This window comes from Muntiacus reevesi, chromosome 13 (genome assembly GCF_963930625.1).
Source record: "Muntiacus reevesi chromosome 13, mMunRee1.1, whole genome shotgun sequence".
Taxonomy (NCBI): Eukaryota; Metazoa; Chordata; class Mammalia; order Artiodactyla; family Cervidae; genus Muntiacus; species Muntiacus reevesi.
In genome coordinates, this window is record NC_089261.1 from 58453089 (window position 1) to 58471432 (window position 18344).

At 43.5% G+C, this 18344-nt stretch overlaps 1 protein-coding gene across 2 annotated transcripts; it reads left to right on the top strand.

Moving 5' to 3' along the window:
• The first annotated feature begins 380 nt into the window (after positions 1-380).
• Positions 381-14957, top strand: LSM6 (LSM6 homolog, U6 small nuclear RNA and mRNA degradation associated). 2 transcript variants are annotated; one of them, XM_065904602.1, is made up of 5 exons: positions 412-514; positions 4128-4249; positions 8297-8412; positions 11491-11604; positions 14568-14957. In XM_065904602.1, exons 3-5 carry the CDS (start codon positions 8319-8321, stop codon positions 14600-14602), a joined length of 243 nt encoding a protein of 80 aa, XP_065760674.1. In that variant the 5' UTR covers positions 412-514; positions 4128-4249; positions 8297-8318; the 3' UTR covers positions 14603-14957. The 2 variants fall into 2 exon arrangements, with proteins under 2 accessions (XP_065760672.1, XP_065760674.1); XM_065904600.1 differs by lacking the exon at positions 4128-4249 and having other exon boundaries at positions 381-514.
• The last annotated feature ends 3387 nt before the right edge of the window (positions 14958-18344 follow it).

The following is an 18344-nucleotide window of genomic DNA, read 5'->3' on the forward strand; positions in this document are numbered from 1 at the left end:
AAAATCCAAAAGTGGATTTAAAGATTCGAGGTTGCTTGCTTTATTTATTTATTTGCATTTAGTTATCCAATGTCAGGACATCTCTATGCATAAGTCATTACTTTAGCAGTGAATTCCCGTTTCCTATAACTTCAAGTTTTTTTTTTTTTTAACATTTCTACCTAAAAGAAATCCTGATTAAAAGTTCAGTTCCAGTGTTGCTTTTTTTTCTTCGAGGGAGTAGGGGAGGGAGGGGCGGTGGTGTTTGCTTTCTGTTAGAAGAGAGAAACTGCTTTCCGCTTTGACTCCAAGCGCCAACTTCATCTTCGGGCAAATCAGGATTCTGGGATTTGCGCGCTCCGGCGCGGTGCGGCTTTTCGGTCCTCGCGGGCTGCCGTAGTCACGGGAAGCAACGATTGGCTGAGTCCGAAAAGTGCCGCCGCCTGGGCGATTTCAGTTTCGGTTTCGCCGGGTGGGTCGGCGGAGGCCGGGCTTGTGGGGTGCCCGGAGCAGGGGTTCGGATCCCGGCCGCGAGGTGAGCTGCACGGCCGCGCGGGCCATCTGAGGCCTCGGTGTTCCCTCGCCCCGGGTAGAGTTCGGGAGCGGCAGCGCCGGGCCGGGCCGGCAGCCCCCGGCGGGGCCGGGAGCGAGCGCGCACTCCGGGGCCAGCGGGTGGCGGGTCCGCGCGAGGTGCGGCGCTCAGGCTCGGTCCTCGGCGCCTGCCATTCCGGGAGATCGGGGATCGCTGGCGCCGGGATTCCCGATGCCGAGGGCCGCCTCGATCGCGTGGGGAGGAACGGCACCGGCCGGGCTTCACCAGGTCGGCTTCCGAGACCGCTCCTGGTGGTTGAGATTCCGCAGACAGTCCCGATCTGCGCCCGGGGATTCGGCGGGAAGGTGGTACGCGGGGCCAGGCTTCTCCCGGAATTGCCTGGCCTTCGCTGCAATGGCGTGGCTGCGCCTGACCCCCGGGAATTAAGGGCTGCGCTAGCCCACCTCCCCGGAGTTGTCAGATTGGGGATGCCCTCGGCTGCATGGTGTTAAGTCCTGTCGCGGCGGCATTCGTGTGCAGCGGTGTGCGCTCGCGGTCAGCACGTACTACCGTGTCTGGAATTGGGATGTTGCCGATAATATTGAGAGCGATTTGTTCTGTTCTTGCCCCACCGCTTATTATAGAAAAATCGGAAATACAGAAGAGTTTACTGAAGAAAATAATGTTCACGACACTACAGTCTCAGAATTCTATTCTTGTGTGGGCTAGTTTGTACTTGAGCTAAGGCTGTACCCATTGTATCACTTAACAGTATATTTAGTCTTCCATTTTCACTTAGAAATCATTCTTAAATATAATTTCTAATTTTGTATCTTCTTTTTATTGGCTGCCTAAACCATCGTTGTGTAGGTCCTGTAAATTATTTAACCCGGCAGCGAGGCATTTAGGGTGTTTGTGGATTTTTACTTCATCTTAATGTTCCAAACAATACTTTGATAAACCTTTCTTTAAAAACATATTTAAGATGATTGCATGCGTGCTTAGTCCCTAGGTCGAGTGAGACCCTTTGTGAACCCCTGCTCCTCTGTCCCTGGGATTTTCCAGGCAAGAATACTGGAGTGGGTTGCCATTTTCTTCTCTTGTACTAATTTGGAGAAGTGAAATTATTAGAATAGATGCTGTGATCTTATGGGGTCTTTTTAGGTCTTCATACACATGGCCAAATTGTTTGCCAAAAAAGTTTTAGTGGTTTCCATCATTTTGACTGTGCTTTTTTCACCAAAAGTAATTCTTTTGTAGGATATCAACCAGCAAGGATGAGCCTCTTTGGATTTTTTTTTTTTTTTTTGTAATAGTGATATGTGATGATTCCACTTGCTTGATTTTGTGCACGTCAGAGGATGTTAGTATGTGTGTATGTGTATTGTTGGAGTTAGTGCATCGGCCTTGATGAATGTTAAAGCCGGATGATCCCTTAAGGGATTGTCTGTCTTAAGTGATCTTCTGGCATAACTCCCTTATTTTTCGAATGAGGAACCGGGGGGCCTGGAGAGGTGAAATGGTGATTTATCCAAGCACACTGCTAATTGAGTAGCAGAGCTGGAATTAGAACTCAGGTTTCCCACATCCCAAGTGTGTAGTCTGTACACATGTGGTCTCGCACTGAGCAATGACATACTCGGTATTAGAATTTAAAAAGATACTTATGCCCCTTGGATTACTTGTTTTATTTACTTCTTTTTATTGTAGCTGATTTACAATATTGTGTTAGTTTCAGTTGTACAGCAAAGTAATTCGGCTATATACATGTATGTATGTAATAGGTGTATATATATTATATATATGTAATATCTTACCTGTATGTGTATATTTCCGTAGTCTACTGTTTTAGAATTGTGCCACGTAACAGAGATTGTAATCCTGAGCCATCTGTAGCATTGAAAAATGGGAGAAGTGACTGTTTTTATGGCCAGGACTAGAAATGAATTATTTAGAGTCGCAGTCCCTTCAAGGTTTTTTGACTATTGTTTTCAGATTCTTTATATGTTGGAATAAAATATCTAATAAGTTATGATTTATACTCTGACACATGGTTAATACTTCGCTGTTGGTTTTCGTCTGTTAACCCTTGAAGACGCTTTAAAACTTTTTGTTGCTTTAAGATGAGGGAACAATGGTGGGAATGGCAATCCGTGCCAGTATTCTTCCCCAGGAAATCCTATGGACAGGGAAACCTGATGGACTATAGTCCATGGGGTTGCAAAAGAGTTGGACTCGACTTAGCGACTCAACAGCAACGAGGACAACTCTCCACAACAGAGGCAGGGGCAGGGTGTGCTAGACACCCCAGGATGGAGCATGAAGGTGGTGCTCTTTCCCTAGCCAATAAAATTCCAGGTGTTTACAAAGCCAGATAATCAGAGTGTTGCAAATACACCACTTTTTTCTTCTTTTTTTTGGCGAGAGGTGCTCTGGGTGTGCAGAGGGCCAGCTCAGCCTGGCCCCTAGGAGAGCAGGGAGGAAGGTAGCTTCTTGTGGGTGGGGAGGAGGGGTTGGTTTGAAGCCTTCAGAGAGGGTCATGTATCCGCTGTCTGGAAAGGGAAATCCATGGGGAGCTGTTTTTCACCGTGTCTCATGCCCTCCCTGACACTCACGTGTTAGTCTACAGCTGTGTTTACTTGGGTTGTAGTACTAGGTTTCATCGCAGTTTTTTCCTTTTCAATCTTTTTTCCACCCTAAACTGTAAACGGGTAAAAGTTTACAGTGAACAGTGCCAAGAAACAAGGAGTTGGATGTCTTTGCTCAATGACATAATTCAGTCGTATTAAATATATATATATTTTTCCGTTTGACCATTTTTATATAGCTCCACAGGCTAATTTATAATCCTTTGTCACTTTAGGTATCCACCCTCCCCCCGACCCAGTGCTATGTGCGTGAGTTGCTCAGTCGTGTCCAACTCTTTGTGACCCTGTGGACTGTAGCCCGCCAGGCTCCTCTGTCCATGAAATTCTCCAGGCAAGAGTACTGGAGTGGGTTGCCATGCCCTTCTCCAGGGGATCATCCCAACCCAGGGATCGAACCCAGCTTCTTTATCGTCTGAGCCACCGTGGAAGGCCCCTCCCCTCCCCTGCATTGCTGCTCTCCAAGTAGACCTCTCACTGTGTCTCTGGCCATTCCCCAGGTTTAACAAGAGAATCTTGACTTATTCAGAAGGGGCAGCTGTACCTTTGAAAGTGCCCGGACTTTGGGATCAAGCCTCAGCCCTGCCTCGCCTCCCAGGGTTACTCTGTGAATTGCTCAGAAATCTCACACGGCCGGGCACCTAGAGGGATGGAGACAGTTTGGTTCTTCACCCAGCTGCCCATTCTTCTACCTAAAAAAAATCCTCTTCCAGGGCAGTCGGCAGATGTTCTCATACCAGATCTCTCAGGAGCTCCTGCCGGGAAATATACTGCTTTTGAGTTAATAGCCATTTATATGAGAGTATGTCGTTTAAAACAAGCCTGAGTAGGAGTCGGGAGGGAGAGGGGGCCTCGAGGGTGATTACGGCTTTAATTTTGAACAGAAATTTTATCAAGGTGACCCTGAAGCAAGGAAGCCTTTTTCCTCTTACGTGTTTATGGTTCAAGAGGCTTTTTTTTTCTTCCTTCAGAAACAGAACTGTTCCTTCTGCCTTATCCAATTTAAAAGATGAAAATTTAAAATTACGTGAGCCAAGTCATGGGAAAAATTGTGGTGTCGAGACCAATTTACTCACACAAAATGGATTTATGGGTGAGTCGTTAAGTAACCAAGAGTACCACAGAAGCCTAATGAAGACGAATGTAAAAGATACACTTTCCTAAAGTGATGGATAAAATGTGCTTGAAGCAACCATCCTCTTTACCATGAACTTAAAAAAAAATTTTTTTTTAAGAGATTTAGCACAATATTGATGTTCTGGTGAGTAAATGAGAACTAGTCTCTTTTTTTTCACATGGCTTCCAGTCTTTTAAGGGAGAAAAGACTCATTTAAAAAAAAAAAAAGTAAAGTATATGAAAGAGAATAAATAATGACAGGTAACCAAGTCGGGGGAGGAAATGGCAACCCACTCCAGTATTCTTGTCTGGGAAATCCCATGAGCAGAGGAGCCTGGTGGGCTGCAGTCCACGGGGTCACAAAAGAGTTGGACATGACATAGCAACTAGACAACAAACAACCAGATGGTAAGCTGTGATGCCAGGACTCAGTGAGAGGGCCTGTCTGCAATCTGTAGTCAATCAGATCTCTGCTTCAACGCTTCCCAGGGTCCCCTTCCCTGACACAAGTATTTCCCGTGCTGCCCAGTTTAGAAGAGTCCCTAGACTTGGGCAAAGATTCCTGGGTCCCGCCCCAGCACTGCTGAATCAGGATATCCTCGTGATGTGGGTGACCCACGTGTGGCTCTGACCTGCAGCCTGACTTGTCCTGCTCCCGCCTCGGTGGCCCTGCTCCCTTCTGCAGCTGCTGCTTGTCCTGCATGCGCAGGGGAGCATTTTCCCTTCCAGCTCAAATACTGTCCGATGCCTTTGCTCAGATTTCTCTCCTTTTAGGCTGGTGAACTCCTTTTACTCCATACTCAGCTCAGGTTCACCCCATCTTTCTTTGATTTGCCAGGCCTGGGCTAAATGAGTCTTCTCTATGTGCTGTTCCCTGCATAATTTTATCCAAATGCAGACGACTTTTAAAAGCTTCTCCAGGTCTTCCCAGGTGGTCCAGCGGTTAAGACTCTGGGCTCCCAGTGCAGGGGGGGAACTAAATTCCATATACTGCAACTAAAGATCCCGCATGCCACAGCTAAGACCCAGAGCAGCCAAATAAATACTTAAGTAAAAAGAAATAAATATTAAAAAAACCCAGAAACCCTCCTTTTGCATCTTTCTGCCCCGTTTGGAGTGTCAGCTCTGAGGGCCCAAGGTCGTGTCTTATTGGTGTTATGTCCCCAGTTGCTGCTGCATGAAGATCTGAAGTGTTGAGTGCCTTCAGGAAGTGATCAGTGTTAATTGGGGTAAAGATGAGGCTTAATGGCAGAGATATGATCTTTGTGGAACTTAGAAGAAGAATGTGCTTTTTTAAAAGGCAAGGAAAGAGAGTAACATTTAAAAAATAATATTAGTTGGGCAAACTATCAGTCTAGGTTAAAATTTATCTTTAACTGTTTTTTTTTAAGAAATGAAAAATTTTATTTGAATCAAATTTGAGGATTATAACCCAAGAAGAGCATCTTAGAAAGCAATGAGAACTTTTCTCTACTGACTTTTAACTTCAGACAAGGTAGTTAATAGCATATTCTCACGTCAGAATGCATCTTAGGTTTTTAAGCAAAAAATGAACAGCTAGCTTTCTCTCAATATTGTAATTGAAGAAGCTGGCATAATGGGACTTAGCATCTGACAGGAAAAGAGCTTAAAACTCAATGAGTGAGTCTCTATGGGGCCTTCAGCCCCTCAGCCACAGAACAATGCATGTTCCATACAGAAATAAGGCACTTCATAGATAAATGGGAAGATTTGTTTCTTTTTACTCAACTCACTAAAAGTACTGAATCTGCTACAGTATTTACTTTGTAATTTTTTTTCCCTTGGGCTCAAAACAGCATAAGTAACTTTGTTATGTGGCCTGAATCATGAATCAATAGTGATTGTCCTGAATAGTAATTGAAATTTCAGTTATCTGTTGATCCTGTGTAGCTAAAAAAAATAAACTGGCAATTCAATGGGAAAGGTGAGATTTACTGAGCAAAATAATTAGTTGATCACATTAAAAAAAAAAAATCCTTCTCCCTTGAGGAGGTGGAATGGATGATGGATGGACCAAGTACCAGCCCCAAATTCAAGAATAGTTTTTGAAATTTGTATTTTATTTAATTTGAGATTTTTTTTTCTTGGTTAAAGAAAATTATTTTACTTAGGTTACAAGAACTTTTTCCTCACTGCTGTTAAACAAGAGGGTTTCCCTAGTAGCTCAGCTGGTAAGGAATCCGCCTGCAATGCAGGAGATCCTGGTTTGGTTCCTGGGTTGGGAAGAACCCCTGGAGAAGGGATAGGCTACCCACTCCATTATTGTTGGACTTCCCTGGTGGCTCAGATGGTAAAGAATCTGCCTGCAGTGTGGGAGACTGGGTTCAATCCCTGGGTTGGGAAGATTCTCCTGGAGGAGGACATGGCAACCCACTCCAGTGTTCTTGCCTGGAGAATCCCCATGGACAGAGGAACCTGGCGGGCTACCATCCATGAGGTTGCAAAGAGTCAGACACGACTGAGAACTAAGCAAAATCACTTTGTGCTTATGCTCTTAAACAAGAGTCTAAGTCCTTCTAGATTCTAAAATCTATAAGGTGAGAGCCTGTGTGTATTTTTATTGAATTCTCTTGCAGTGTGTGTCCATACACATAATTGTTAAACAAGGAAGAGTCAATAAAATCTAGCATTCTAGCTTGTCCAGACTGCCGCTGAGTCTACATAGATTCATGCTGAGAAAATCTCCATCCAGTGGTCTTCAGCCTGAATTCAGATCATTTGAGTGGATAGACTTGGAGTGAAATAAGTAGTGTTATTTATGGAAGAATGGTTAATGAAAAGTTTTGAATGAAAACAAAACCCAGCACAAGTTCCTGAGGCAAGTCCTTCACTTATTGTACCCATGCTTTTTTCAGTGTGATGCTGTGTGGCTACTGAATACAAGTGATGTTGAATATGACCAAAACAGAAAAATCACTTTCCCAAGTTTTGCTTAAGTAACTGCAGCTTTGTTATATTTGTTTACCAAAGTATTTTGAAAGCAAGAACTTATAAAACAGGATGAATTTTGAAAGGTGTGATGGGTTGCTGTGTATGTCTGCGATTGATTTGGGTGTATAATGCTGTTTCTCTACTTCAGATCCCTATTATACTTGATTTTTAAGATTTTTTTCTTTGTCATAGAGAGTTTATTTGGTATAATAGGATAAATAAAAATCTTTGGCTAGTTAGCAGCTTTCAGGAGGCAACATAAAGACGTGATTAAGACATGGGCTGGCCCTCTACTTACTGGCTATGTGACCTTGAACAGGCTGTTTAGCCCTTTCTGTCTCTAGTCATCTGTAAAATGAGGTTAAAACAACACCTACCTCTGTGAGCGCTAAGTGGATTAATACATGTGAAGTGCTTACATAAGTGCTGGCCTGTAGTACATTCAAATATTAGCTTTCAATTATGATTATAATTCTCTCTAGAGATACTGTTTTGACATCAGTTGTTGTAAATACTATATAAACAGTGGCTTTAAAACATGACTGGTTCAAACTTGGACGTTGATTTTGCCACATTTGGGGCACTTTATTTCATCTTTCTGGGCCTTTATTTTCATCAGCATATGGGGATTTTAAAACCTTCTTGCCGGGGTTCCTGTAAAGATGACATTTGATAAGTGCTGAAGGGTCTTAGCAGAGCACTCGGCATAAAATAAGTGTTGGGTGAGTGGTGGTGGCGGGAATGAATATACTGACTTCGGGGGACAGTGGTGACGAGTGATTAGGAACCAGGGACTCTGGAAACCCAGGGCTCTTCTGTGATGAGCCTGTGTCCAAGGATTCTTGTGAGCATGGGTCAGGTAATGTGTATAAACACTTAGCTTAGGATCTGGCTTCTGGAAGGTACTGGAATCTGGTTAGCTGTCTTGTTAGGGGCGTGGTGGTGGAGTAATGTTGATTCTGCACCTGTGGTCCTTTGATGCTTGATTTCCTGTAAATACCCTAAGGGCTTCCTGGGGTTTCTTTTGCTGACTAATTAACTTTCGGCATTACCTTCATTGCTCCTTTCCAGATTTCTGATCAGGATTGTTAAAATGAGTCTGCGGAAGCAAACACCCAGTGACTTCCTGAAGCAAATCATCGGGCGACCAGTTGTGGTGAAATTAAATTCGGGAGTGGATTATCGAGGTAAGATTTCCGGTGCTTCATCCTTACTGGTGTTCGCTAAAGAAGTAACAAAGTACCCAGTAGGCCAAAAAAGCCTTGGTTGTCAACAGATATTACACCCACTTCTTTTCCTACCCCCAAGACAGTTCATTTTAGAGAAGAGAACTGACCACAGAGTGTGTGTCTGTGATTTATGGCCCGATCTACTTTGGGATTGGTGTGCCTTCGTCCTTGGTGATAGCGAGGCTTGAGTAACTGGATTCTGAAGAACTCCTTGGCCCAGCCACATTTATTTTTGTGGAAGTAGTCAAGATTGGCGAGCAGCTATTTAGGCAGTATCATTTTACAGCGTGAACTTCCCACTCACTCAGTATGTGGGGTGTCCAAAGACTTCTTTTTGTTCTTGTACAGAATGAAGTGCCCTTTTAAAGAGGCTCTGACACTACTGAAACTAACTTTGTGGAAGAAAGGTATCCAGTTTCACTTTCTGAAATAACTAATCCTAATCCTCCAATATTAAGATATGTTAAATTACTTGGAATATTTCACAATTGTCGATAACTAATTCATTAGCAGAGTTTTAAAGCCTTTTCTTGATCACTCTCCTGAATAATGATCCTAGTCTCTTGAGATTTTTCCACTTTACACACATGCAAACTTAATTTTATTGAGAGATTACTATGGGTCCAGTGTGCATGAATCACTTTAATCTTGTCATCACGTAAATCCTTTTGAGATCTCTGTTGATTATCCCCACCTAGTAAGGGAGGAGCTAGGACTCAGACTCAAGCTTGACTCAAAAGCCTTGTTAAGAAATACTCTGCTGTCTGTGTATTAGTTTCTGGACATTAATAACATATTTCCAGTGTAATTTGATTTTTGTAGTGGAATTAGAGACTTTATACTGAATGGTGGTGGTTTAGTTACTAAGTCGTATCTGACTCTTGGGACCCCATGGACTGTAGCCCGCCAGGCTCCTCTATCCATGGGACTCTCCAGGCAAGAATACTGGAGTGGGCTGCCGTTTCCTTCTCCAGGAGATCTTCCTGACGCAGGGATCAGACCTATGTCCCCTGTGTTGGTAGGCGAGTTCTTTACCCTGAGTCACCGGGGAAGCCTATATGTAGAAGAAAGCGAAGTCTCCCCAAATTCTACCATGCAGAGATAATCAGCCCTACCCGCTTGGATCTGTCTCCATAGAAGCACAATTTTACCTAAGTGGGATCAGTTGTATGTGCATTCTGGTTTGTTTTTTTTCAACATTAGAACAATGCCTTCCGTTCTCTCACGATACAGACTGCTGAATGGCTGCAGAGGAGTCCCATGAGTGCATGGACCATGGTTTTATTTTTGTGGGCGAGGGCTGGGGTCTCAGAGTCAGAGAGGGCACCAGCTGGCCCCTGTCAGGGCAGCTGGCTTATTCTTGTCTGTTCTCCTCAGTTCTTGGGTTAGCCTTGATTTCGACTTTTCCATGCTAGCTGGCCACAAGTAATAACTCTTTTCATTTATATTTCTTTGATTAGTAAGTTGCAGCAACCTTTCATATGGGTAGTAACTGTTATTTTTCTCCTTTTATGAATGTCTGGCCATGGCTTCTATATATTAAAAGAAAATGTACACTATTGAGGGCATACTATAAAGAATGTGGTTAAATAAAAGTACTGGGGGGAAAATCCAGCTCTCTGTATCAATTTCCCTTCAACCTTGTATTTTAATCCCTTAGATCAAAATACAGGAGAGGATCATATTTACAACCTCTAGGAACCTTTTTCTTTAAAAAAAAAAAAAAGCCTTTGCTGTGAGAATATTTTTATTAGAAGGGAAGATTTTATTTTAAATGCTTTTAATTAATTTTCAAACATTTACATAGCTTGTCTCAAAAGTGTCTTGCTCACTTATGACTGGGGTTTAGATATAATACAGCAGGAAAGAAACCATAAAGTTGTAGCTGTAGCTTCAGCTTTCTTTTGATAGGAAATAATTATTAATTGTTCACAGTCGGCTGGTGCTTTGAAAGTTTTCAGTCTGTAGGAGGATTTGTTAGCTCACTGTCTTGTGCTCTTATCACAAACACACACAATTTTGAAAAGAAACTTTTTGTTGAAAGGATAATGGGGGCAAAGGCAGAGAGTGAGGAGCATATTAACGAAGTTGAGACGAAATGGAGCTGTTGACTTGGTTAATTGAATCAAATTTATAGTATTTGTTTTTACTTAAATTGTTTTTCTGGAAAATACTACTGGAAATTGGAAACTCAGAGTTAGTGGTTCACATATCTTAGTCTTTTTAAATAAAGGATCATCAGATCAAATCTTGCAAACTTGATGCCCGCTTAACACAGTTGAAAAGATTCCCTTGAACAATTTCCTAAAAAGCCTGGGATGTTTTTGGCAGTTCTTCTGTACTGGTCTGGATTGGGAAGGGCTCTAACCGGAACGACACGGAGAGGGGCGTGCTGTGAAGCGGTCTGGTGCCTGAGCGCTCGCGTTGCGCTTCACTGGGAGTCACGGCTTTAAGCTGTTCTTTCAGGACACCTGTTGTCTCCTCTTCTGCATTATTTTAACACGTTGTGGAGACTTCCTTTTAACCCTGAACCGCATTCATCTGCTGCAGGAGATGTGACAGAATGAGATAAACCGGCCAGACCCATATTTCCCTTAGTGGCCAAAGCCAGGAATGCCACGCCAGGGGTTGTGAGGAGGCGTGGCTCGTGGTCATTTGCTCGGGCCTAACTGCCTGCTCCTGTCTTTAGCTTTCAAAGAATGGGATTTTACTTGGAATATTCTCTCTGGGTTACTTTTGTGAAGGTTTTAAAGTTTGCCATTGTTGCCACACGTGCATTGAGGAAGGCAGCAGCTCGTTTTTCCTGCCCGCAGTCCTGGGTATGCGGTGGCCTTCATGCCATACGGGCCTTAGCGTCCATTCAGACCACAGAGAGCACAGACTCTTTGTGCTTGCCTCTGCTGAGCTGCCTTTACAGTGTGAATTTTTATATTAGGCGTGTGCGGGCTAATGAATGAAGGGGTTGTCAGCTCTCAGGTGTGCCCTGTCATTTTCAGCTCTTGCTGTGTGTGTCTTTTTGCCTGAATCCATCTGCAGGGGTCCTGGCTTGCCTGGATGGCTACATGAATATAGCCTTGGAGCAGACAGAGGAGTATGTCAATGGACAGCTGAAGAACAAGTACGGGGATGCATTTATCCGAGGAAACAATGGTAACAGCCCTTCACTCTACAGTTACATAGCATCCACGATAGGCCTCTGTGTTTATGATCAGATCACCAGCAGGTTTTCTGGATAATTCAGTTTTAGTTTTGCTTTGTAGGTTTTTAAATGCTAATTTCCTCTCGAATCTTCAGTGCGGCCGTTTTTTCTTTTAGATGCTTCACGGCATTTTGTAACTAGAAATTCTCTTCTTCCCTCCCTTTGCTGACGAGGGCCTCGGTACGCTGGCGCTGATTTCTGTCCTCGGATACAGTGTTATATCCCCCCAACGCCGCCTCTCACCTGGCGGTTGGGACTCTGGCTCCCAGAGTGGCCGCTGTTTCCCTGCTACCTTTGGTTTGCGTCATTTGACAGATAGCTTGCCCTGTTCCTCTGTGAAGCTTTGAAATGCTTTTCTTGTGGGAGATTTGTATCCCTGAGTTTGGCAAAGACGACAGAAGAGGAAATATGGCTCTGCAGGTGCTCGAGGGAAGACATCAGAACTGTGGGCGTTATCCTTTGACTTGTCCCTGCTTTTTGGTCTCATCTCCCAAACGGAGTTTTGGGACTCTTGATTTCTGCTTTTTTTCGTATTGTGCATCCTCCAGTTCTGGATAAGTTCTTCCACCTCCTTACAATTGGATCTCTTTGCTGTGAACTAAACATCCTGACTTTTATGGTAGATATTCTATCTCCTGTCCATGCAGTACCATATTGTTTCACATTATGTCTTCATTTTATTTTATTTAAAAATTTGTTATTAAAGTAGTTGACTTACAGTATTGTGTTTCTGGTGTACAGAAAAGTGATTCAGTTATATACATATACACACATATTTTATATATATATACACACGTATGTATAACTGAATGTATATATATTATTTTCAGATTTTTTTCCATTATCGTTTATAAAATTGAATATGATTCTTTGTCCTCTACAGTAGAACCTTGTGGTTTATCTATATTTGTTATTGTTGCTCAGTGGCTCAGTTGTGTCTTTTTTGCGACTTCATGGACTGTAGCACACCAGGCTTCGCTATCCTTCACTATCTCCTGGAGTTTGCTTAAACTCATGTCCATTGAGTTGGTGATGCTATCTGATCATCTTGTCCTCAGCCTCCCCCTTCTCCTCTTGCCTTCAATTGTTCCCCAGCATCAGGATCTTTTCCAATGACTCGGTTCTTTGTATCAAGTGGCCAGAGTTTTGGAACTTTAGCTTCAGCATCAGTTCTTCCAATGAATATTCAGAGTTGATTTCCTTTAGAATTGACTGGTTGGATCTCCTTGCAGTCCAACGGACTCTCAAGAGTCTCCTCCAGCACCACAGTTCAAAAGCGTCAGTTCTTTGGTGCTCAGCCTTCTTTATGGTCCAACTCTCACATCCATACATGACTACTGGAAAAACCATAGCTTTGACTATATGGACCTTTATATAAACAAAAACTATATACAGAGATATATACATAAAGGTAAGACTGTATATCTCTGTATATAGTTTTTATCTATGTATAGTAGTTTATATCTGCTATTCCTAACCCCCTATTGTACTGCTCCCACTTCCTCCATGGTAATCACAAACTTGTTTTCGGTATCTGAATCTGCTTCTGTTTTGTAAATAAGTTGATTTGTATCTTTTTTTTTTAGATTCCACATGTAAGTGATACCATATGATTTTCTCTATCTGACTTACTTCACTTAGTATGATGATTTCTGAGTCCATGCATGTTGCTGCAAGTGGCATTATTTTTTTCTTTTCTATGGCTGAGTAATATTCCATTGTATAATATTGCACGTACCCTTCTTTATCCATTCATCTGTCAGTGGACACTTAACGTTGCTTCTATGTCTTGACTATTGTAAATAGTGTTGCTATGAACATTTGGGTCACATCATATCTTTATATATATATATATCCCTTTTTAGTTCTTCCAGTGTGAAGAAGAATAGGCCTCCTATCTTTAATATTGTTTTTATTTGACTCATTTCACTCACAGAGAAATGTTAATGATCTTTCCTCATCTCAAGACAGCTGATAACAGCAGTCAGCTGCGGGTTCTGTGAGAGGTGACAAGGTGGATCCTGTCACATAACACTCTACATCTCAAACTTGGCCAGTTTCCTTGGGGTGTTTCTACTGTCTTTCTGATGCTTTCCTTTATATAACCTTGTCCGTGGGGTAGTTAATGGTGGTTAGTTATCTTTAGACTCCGTAATTCACATCCTAGGCTCTTAAAGAGGATCCTGGCTTATTGATGAATCTGTACCATATTCTTTGATCAAGATATCTGTTAATGTTCACTTTTGTACAAACCTATCAGAATCGGAGTAGGCGTGGGGGTGGGAGGGGTGGAAGTTTCCACGCCTCTGGTGGAAACTTGCCTCCAGTGAGCCAGCCGTCCAGCGTGGTCTGGTTCATACCCTGAAGAGTGTGTGTGGGTGGTCATGAGAGGACTAGCTGGGTAAGACTTCGGATAACACCAAAGGTTGACCCTTTATAGGGAGCTCAGAATAAGGACTTTGGTGTCTTTAACAAAAATTAAAAACTCCTCAGCTGTTGTTTACCCTGATTTAATTTTAAAAAAGTAAACAGGAAATTTAGTGATTATATTGAAGAGATGGATGAAACTAGTGCTTTTAGTCTGAATTCTGGCCTGGTAGATTTACTAATATACTTTGACTATAAGCATGATTGTTATACCTGCAATTTATAAACCATTCTAAGATTCCAGAGACTTTCTCATACATTTTATTTTATTCCCTTGTTCATGATTTGCAAATCTAGTCAGATGTATGGCTGAGACCAGAACACAGTCCTCTGAGACATCAAACCCAGCTCTCAAATCATAAAAATTAGCCTTACAGTAGTTCTAGAACTTTTTGTGTGGTCCAGGCTGAAATCTGTGTGCTGTTAAAACTGGCTGTTATGATACTCAAGAGCAGCTTTTTTCAATTTGTTCATTTTTTCTTTTCAGTGTTGTATATAAGTACACAGAAGAGGAGGATGTGAAGACACCAAGAGTGCAGTGCTTTTCATACCGAGATATATTTTTTATCAAGTTTTTTGTTTCTTCTGTCATATAATTTTTCCTATTAATAGTTGGTGATTTTTCACTGACACATGTTTGAGATAAATGTGTAAAATTGTGGATTTAATTGTAAAGAATTCTTTCATATTTAAGTTGCAGTCATTTTGTTTTACCTCTACGTCAGTGTGCAGAAAGCAAAAAGATTTTTTTTTTTAAGTGGAAAGAAAATTTTTTTCTCCCTACATGGAAGTTTTCAAGCCATTTGATCTGACTGCTTTGCTTGTGGGACTGGCTGAAATGATGGATGTGAGGATAATTAAAACACTGTAGAGATGGCCTTCTTATGTCCTCTTATGTTCGCCATGCAAGGTGCTCAAGGGAAAATGTTCCACCAGGCATCCGGTTTCAAGTCTGAGGCTGCAAAGTTTCCCCTAGACCAGACGCTCAGCCTCTGGCTCCATCTCCTCGATAGGAAATAGAATCGGGGGTCTCATAGTGGCACTTCCACAAAAGGAGTGGGGAGGTTCTGCGGGTTGTAGGCAGAAACACTCTGACGCCAAGCCTGTGCACGGTCATTTTGCATCTTTGGGATGTGGCTCACCTGGCGGGTTTTCTTGCTCCCTCTCTGGAAGCTGGATACCCACGCCGTCCTCTTATTTTGTGAATGTGACGGGGAGGAGCCAGTCCTGTACAGTCTGACCGTCATTTGCATGAAAGGGAGGCCTGCAGTTTGTAAACTCATTTCAGGTTCCAATTGCTCCACTGTGACGGGCAGAATTTCTCAGAGCCCTTGCTTAGGGAGGGCCTTTTCTATCCAGGAAGGCCTTTCTATCCAGTTCCAGCCGAGTGCCTAGTCCGGGAGCGGAGCACGAGCATCCACGTCTCTTGGCGCAGGGCAGCTCCTCTTCACGTGGCTCCCGTGGAGAAGGCTTCCCTCTCTCTTCATGCGGCTTCCTCAGCCCTGCTCTGTGCCCTGAACCGTTTACGCTGTGTGTGTCTGGGCACTGTGGCTGGAGGAACCGAGACAATGGTGTGGCCGTCCTGTCTGTCTTCCTCCTGCAGCCGTCTGCCTTCTGAGCTGCAGACTGGGCCAGGAGCCTCCTGTGACGTTGACCCCATTTCCTGGCTGAAGGATGTGGGGGCAGGGTGAGGAAGGAGAGGAGAGAAGAGTCTGGAGAGGCATGTGTGATATTTTGTCTGGTTTTAGCTTCAAGATCACAGAGTAATTGGAAACAATTATTTTTTAATTAATAACCCCGGGAAAGCGAACAGCAACATTTCACAAGGTCTTACTGTGTGCACACCAAAAATAAAACCAGGCATCAATAATTTATCACTCCCTGACAGGGGCTTGAAAAGGGTTCAGTCTGTAAGTACAAATCACCAATTTGCTCTTTTATAAATGACGTCGTCTAAGGGGAAAATGAATGTCCCTGCAAGTGGAGCACACGTGTTCTCATTTGTTTTGTAGAAGATGGGGCTGCCAGGTTCCCTCACGCCTTCATTCGCTCACATCAACTGCTTCTAAAAGCAATTCTGTTGTTATCACCCACCAGTCTGTAGCATCCTGTTTTTACTAACTTCTTCCCTGACCTCCCTTTTGGTATTATGTCTTTATTTCCCCCTTGCCATCTCTCTCTGTTCTAATAGCTCTGTGGTGGAATAGTGGTTTCAACATGGAACTCCTTTTTTAATCAAGATCAACTTTGGGAAATGCTGACGTTTTTATGGTAATAAAGGACTGTGTGATTCACTTGTACCAATGCATGTTGTCCCCTGTGTGCACCTTCATATCGTGGAACTGTGAAACAAATGTAAATGCTAAAATTACTTTTTTCTTGACTGTAGTCTCCTAGAGGTCAGTGAATGATTTCCAGTTACATTGTAGCAAAGACATTTGTTCTGGGTTGCAGAATTTTTCACTTGAGCAAACACATTTTCCCCTGTCTCTCTGCCCCCAAACGCCAGCAACCTGCTCTTTATCTTGGGTTGTGACAAAAGTGCTTAGTGAGAAACGGAAAATGGTGCTTGACTTTTTTTTTTAAAAGACTTTCTGACTTCATGTTCTGTTTTGGTCTTGTGAGCCGTTCCCTGGCTAATCTTCCAACAAGTTGCATTGATTCTACTTTAACACTGTTTATCCCCAAACAGAGCTGTTGACAAGTACAAATACAGATGGTAGGCATGTGCTGCGATCTCCACGTTCACATCTCAGCATTCAGGGAGGGAATGCTGTTGAGAGAGGCTGTGCGCCCTCAGCCTTCTTATGCAGGGCGCTGTGGAGTGCTTGCTGGGAGAGTTTCATTATGTGACAGTCGACGTTGAGGGGACTCGAGTGAGGCCCGAGAAGGCGGCAGTGATGACTTGCTGTGTGTGGTTTATCACAGTGGAGGCCGTAACAGTCCATGAGAATAGAAGCGGCCTCTGAGGGGAAACACCGTCCTTGATAATCACACTGACTCACGAGTGACCTCAGTACAGCATTCCAGGCCACAGGGCCAGTCTGTCCTCCTCCTGTGGGCCGACACTGACCTTTGTCCTCAGGAAATGCTCTTCAAAGTACTGGCCAGCTCTCCTGTTCAGAGGCAAACCCCAGCTTGTTCTGTGGCCAGGACCGTTCTCCATAGCCAGACTGCATTAACCCATCTTCTCGCCACTAAAATAAACTTGGGAAAAGGAAGAGAAACTAGTCTTGGTCTCCCGTGACCTTGTCTCTGGAGCTCCTGCACGCCACAGCCTGTCTCTGACTGCCTTTACTACGAGGGCCCCGGACTCCATCTAAGAGCTAATAGCCTCGAGGGACTTCCCTGGCGGTCCAGTGGTTAAAAATTTGCCTTCTAGTGTAGGGGCCGTGGGTTTGATCCCTGGTCACAGGACTAAGATCTCACATGCCACGGGGCAACAAAGCCTGCGAGCTGCAATGAAAGATCCTGTGTGCTGCAACTGACAAAGCTATAGATGAATAAGTAAAGATTTTTCAAAAGTTGGAGTTAGGCTTAACCTCCAGGGTCTGAATATCCGGCGGCTAGTTTTATTCCCATTTGTGGGAGGACATGGCAATGCACCCAGGCGTGTCTCTGTAAATTGACCAGCTTCAATGCCCCGTTGGAGTCCAGTTAGCCACAGTGGGGGTGCGACCACAGAAGTGGGTGGGCAAGGGGGGACGGGCCAAGTGGTGGGCCACTGGCTGTGACCCTGATGGTCTCTGGCTGAGACCCCCCCTCTCTCAGCCTGATTCCCCCATTTAGGAGATGGGAGAAGGGGCCAGGCAGTGAGTTTGGAGGAAGTGGTAGAAGTCAGTTTCACGTGTATTGAATGGTAAGTGTGGGCTGCACTGTGCTAGGCCCAGTGGGGATAGTAGAGTATCCATAAAGGTGACCCTGTTCCTGCTCTCCGTCTTAAGTTTGTAGGTTTAGGTGTTTATGGGAGAAAATGGCATTATCCTTTCTTTTAACTGAACCAAATATTTGAGGATTCTTTTAAAATCTGAGCACTTTAGATGAATTTGATCATCTCAACTGTATGTTCATATCTTGAATTCCAGATAACCTCAGGACTAGATAATTTTGAAATCTGATTATGTCCATCTGTTCATCCCGTTTCCTCACAGGCCCATATGGTTCAAACTCCCATCTTCATACTCTTTTCTTTTTTTTTCCATCTAGCGAAAGCCAGATTTTCAGTTTTGAGTCATCTGTCTCACTGAAAGATTGTCTCTTCCTA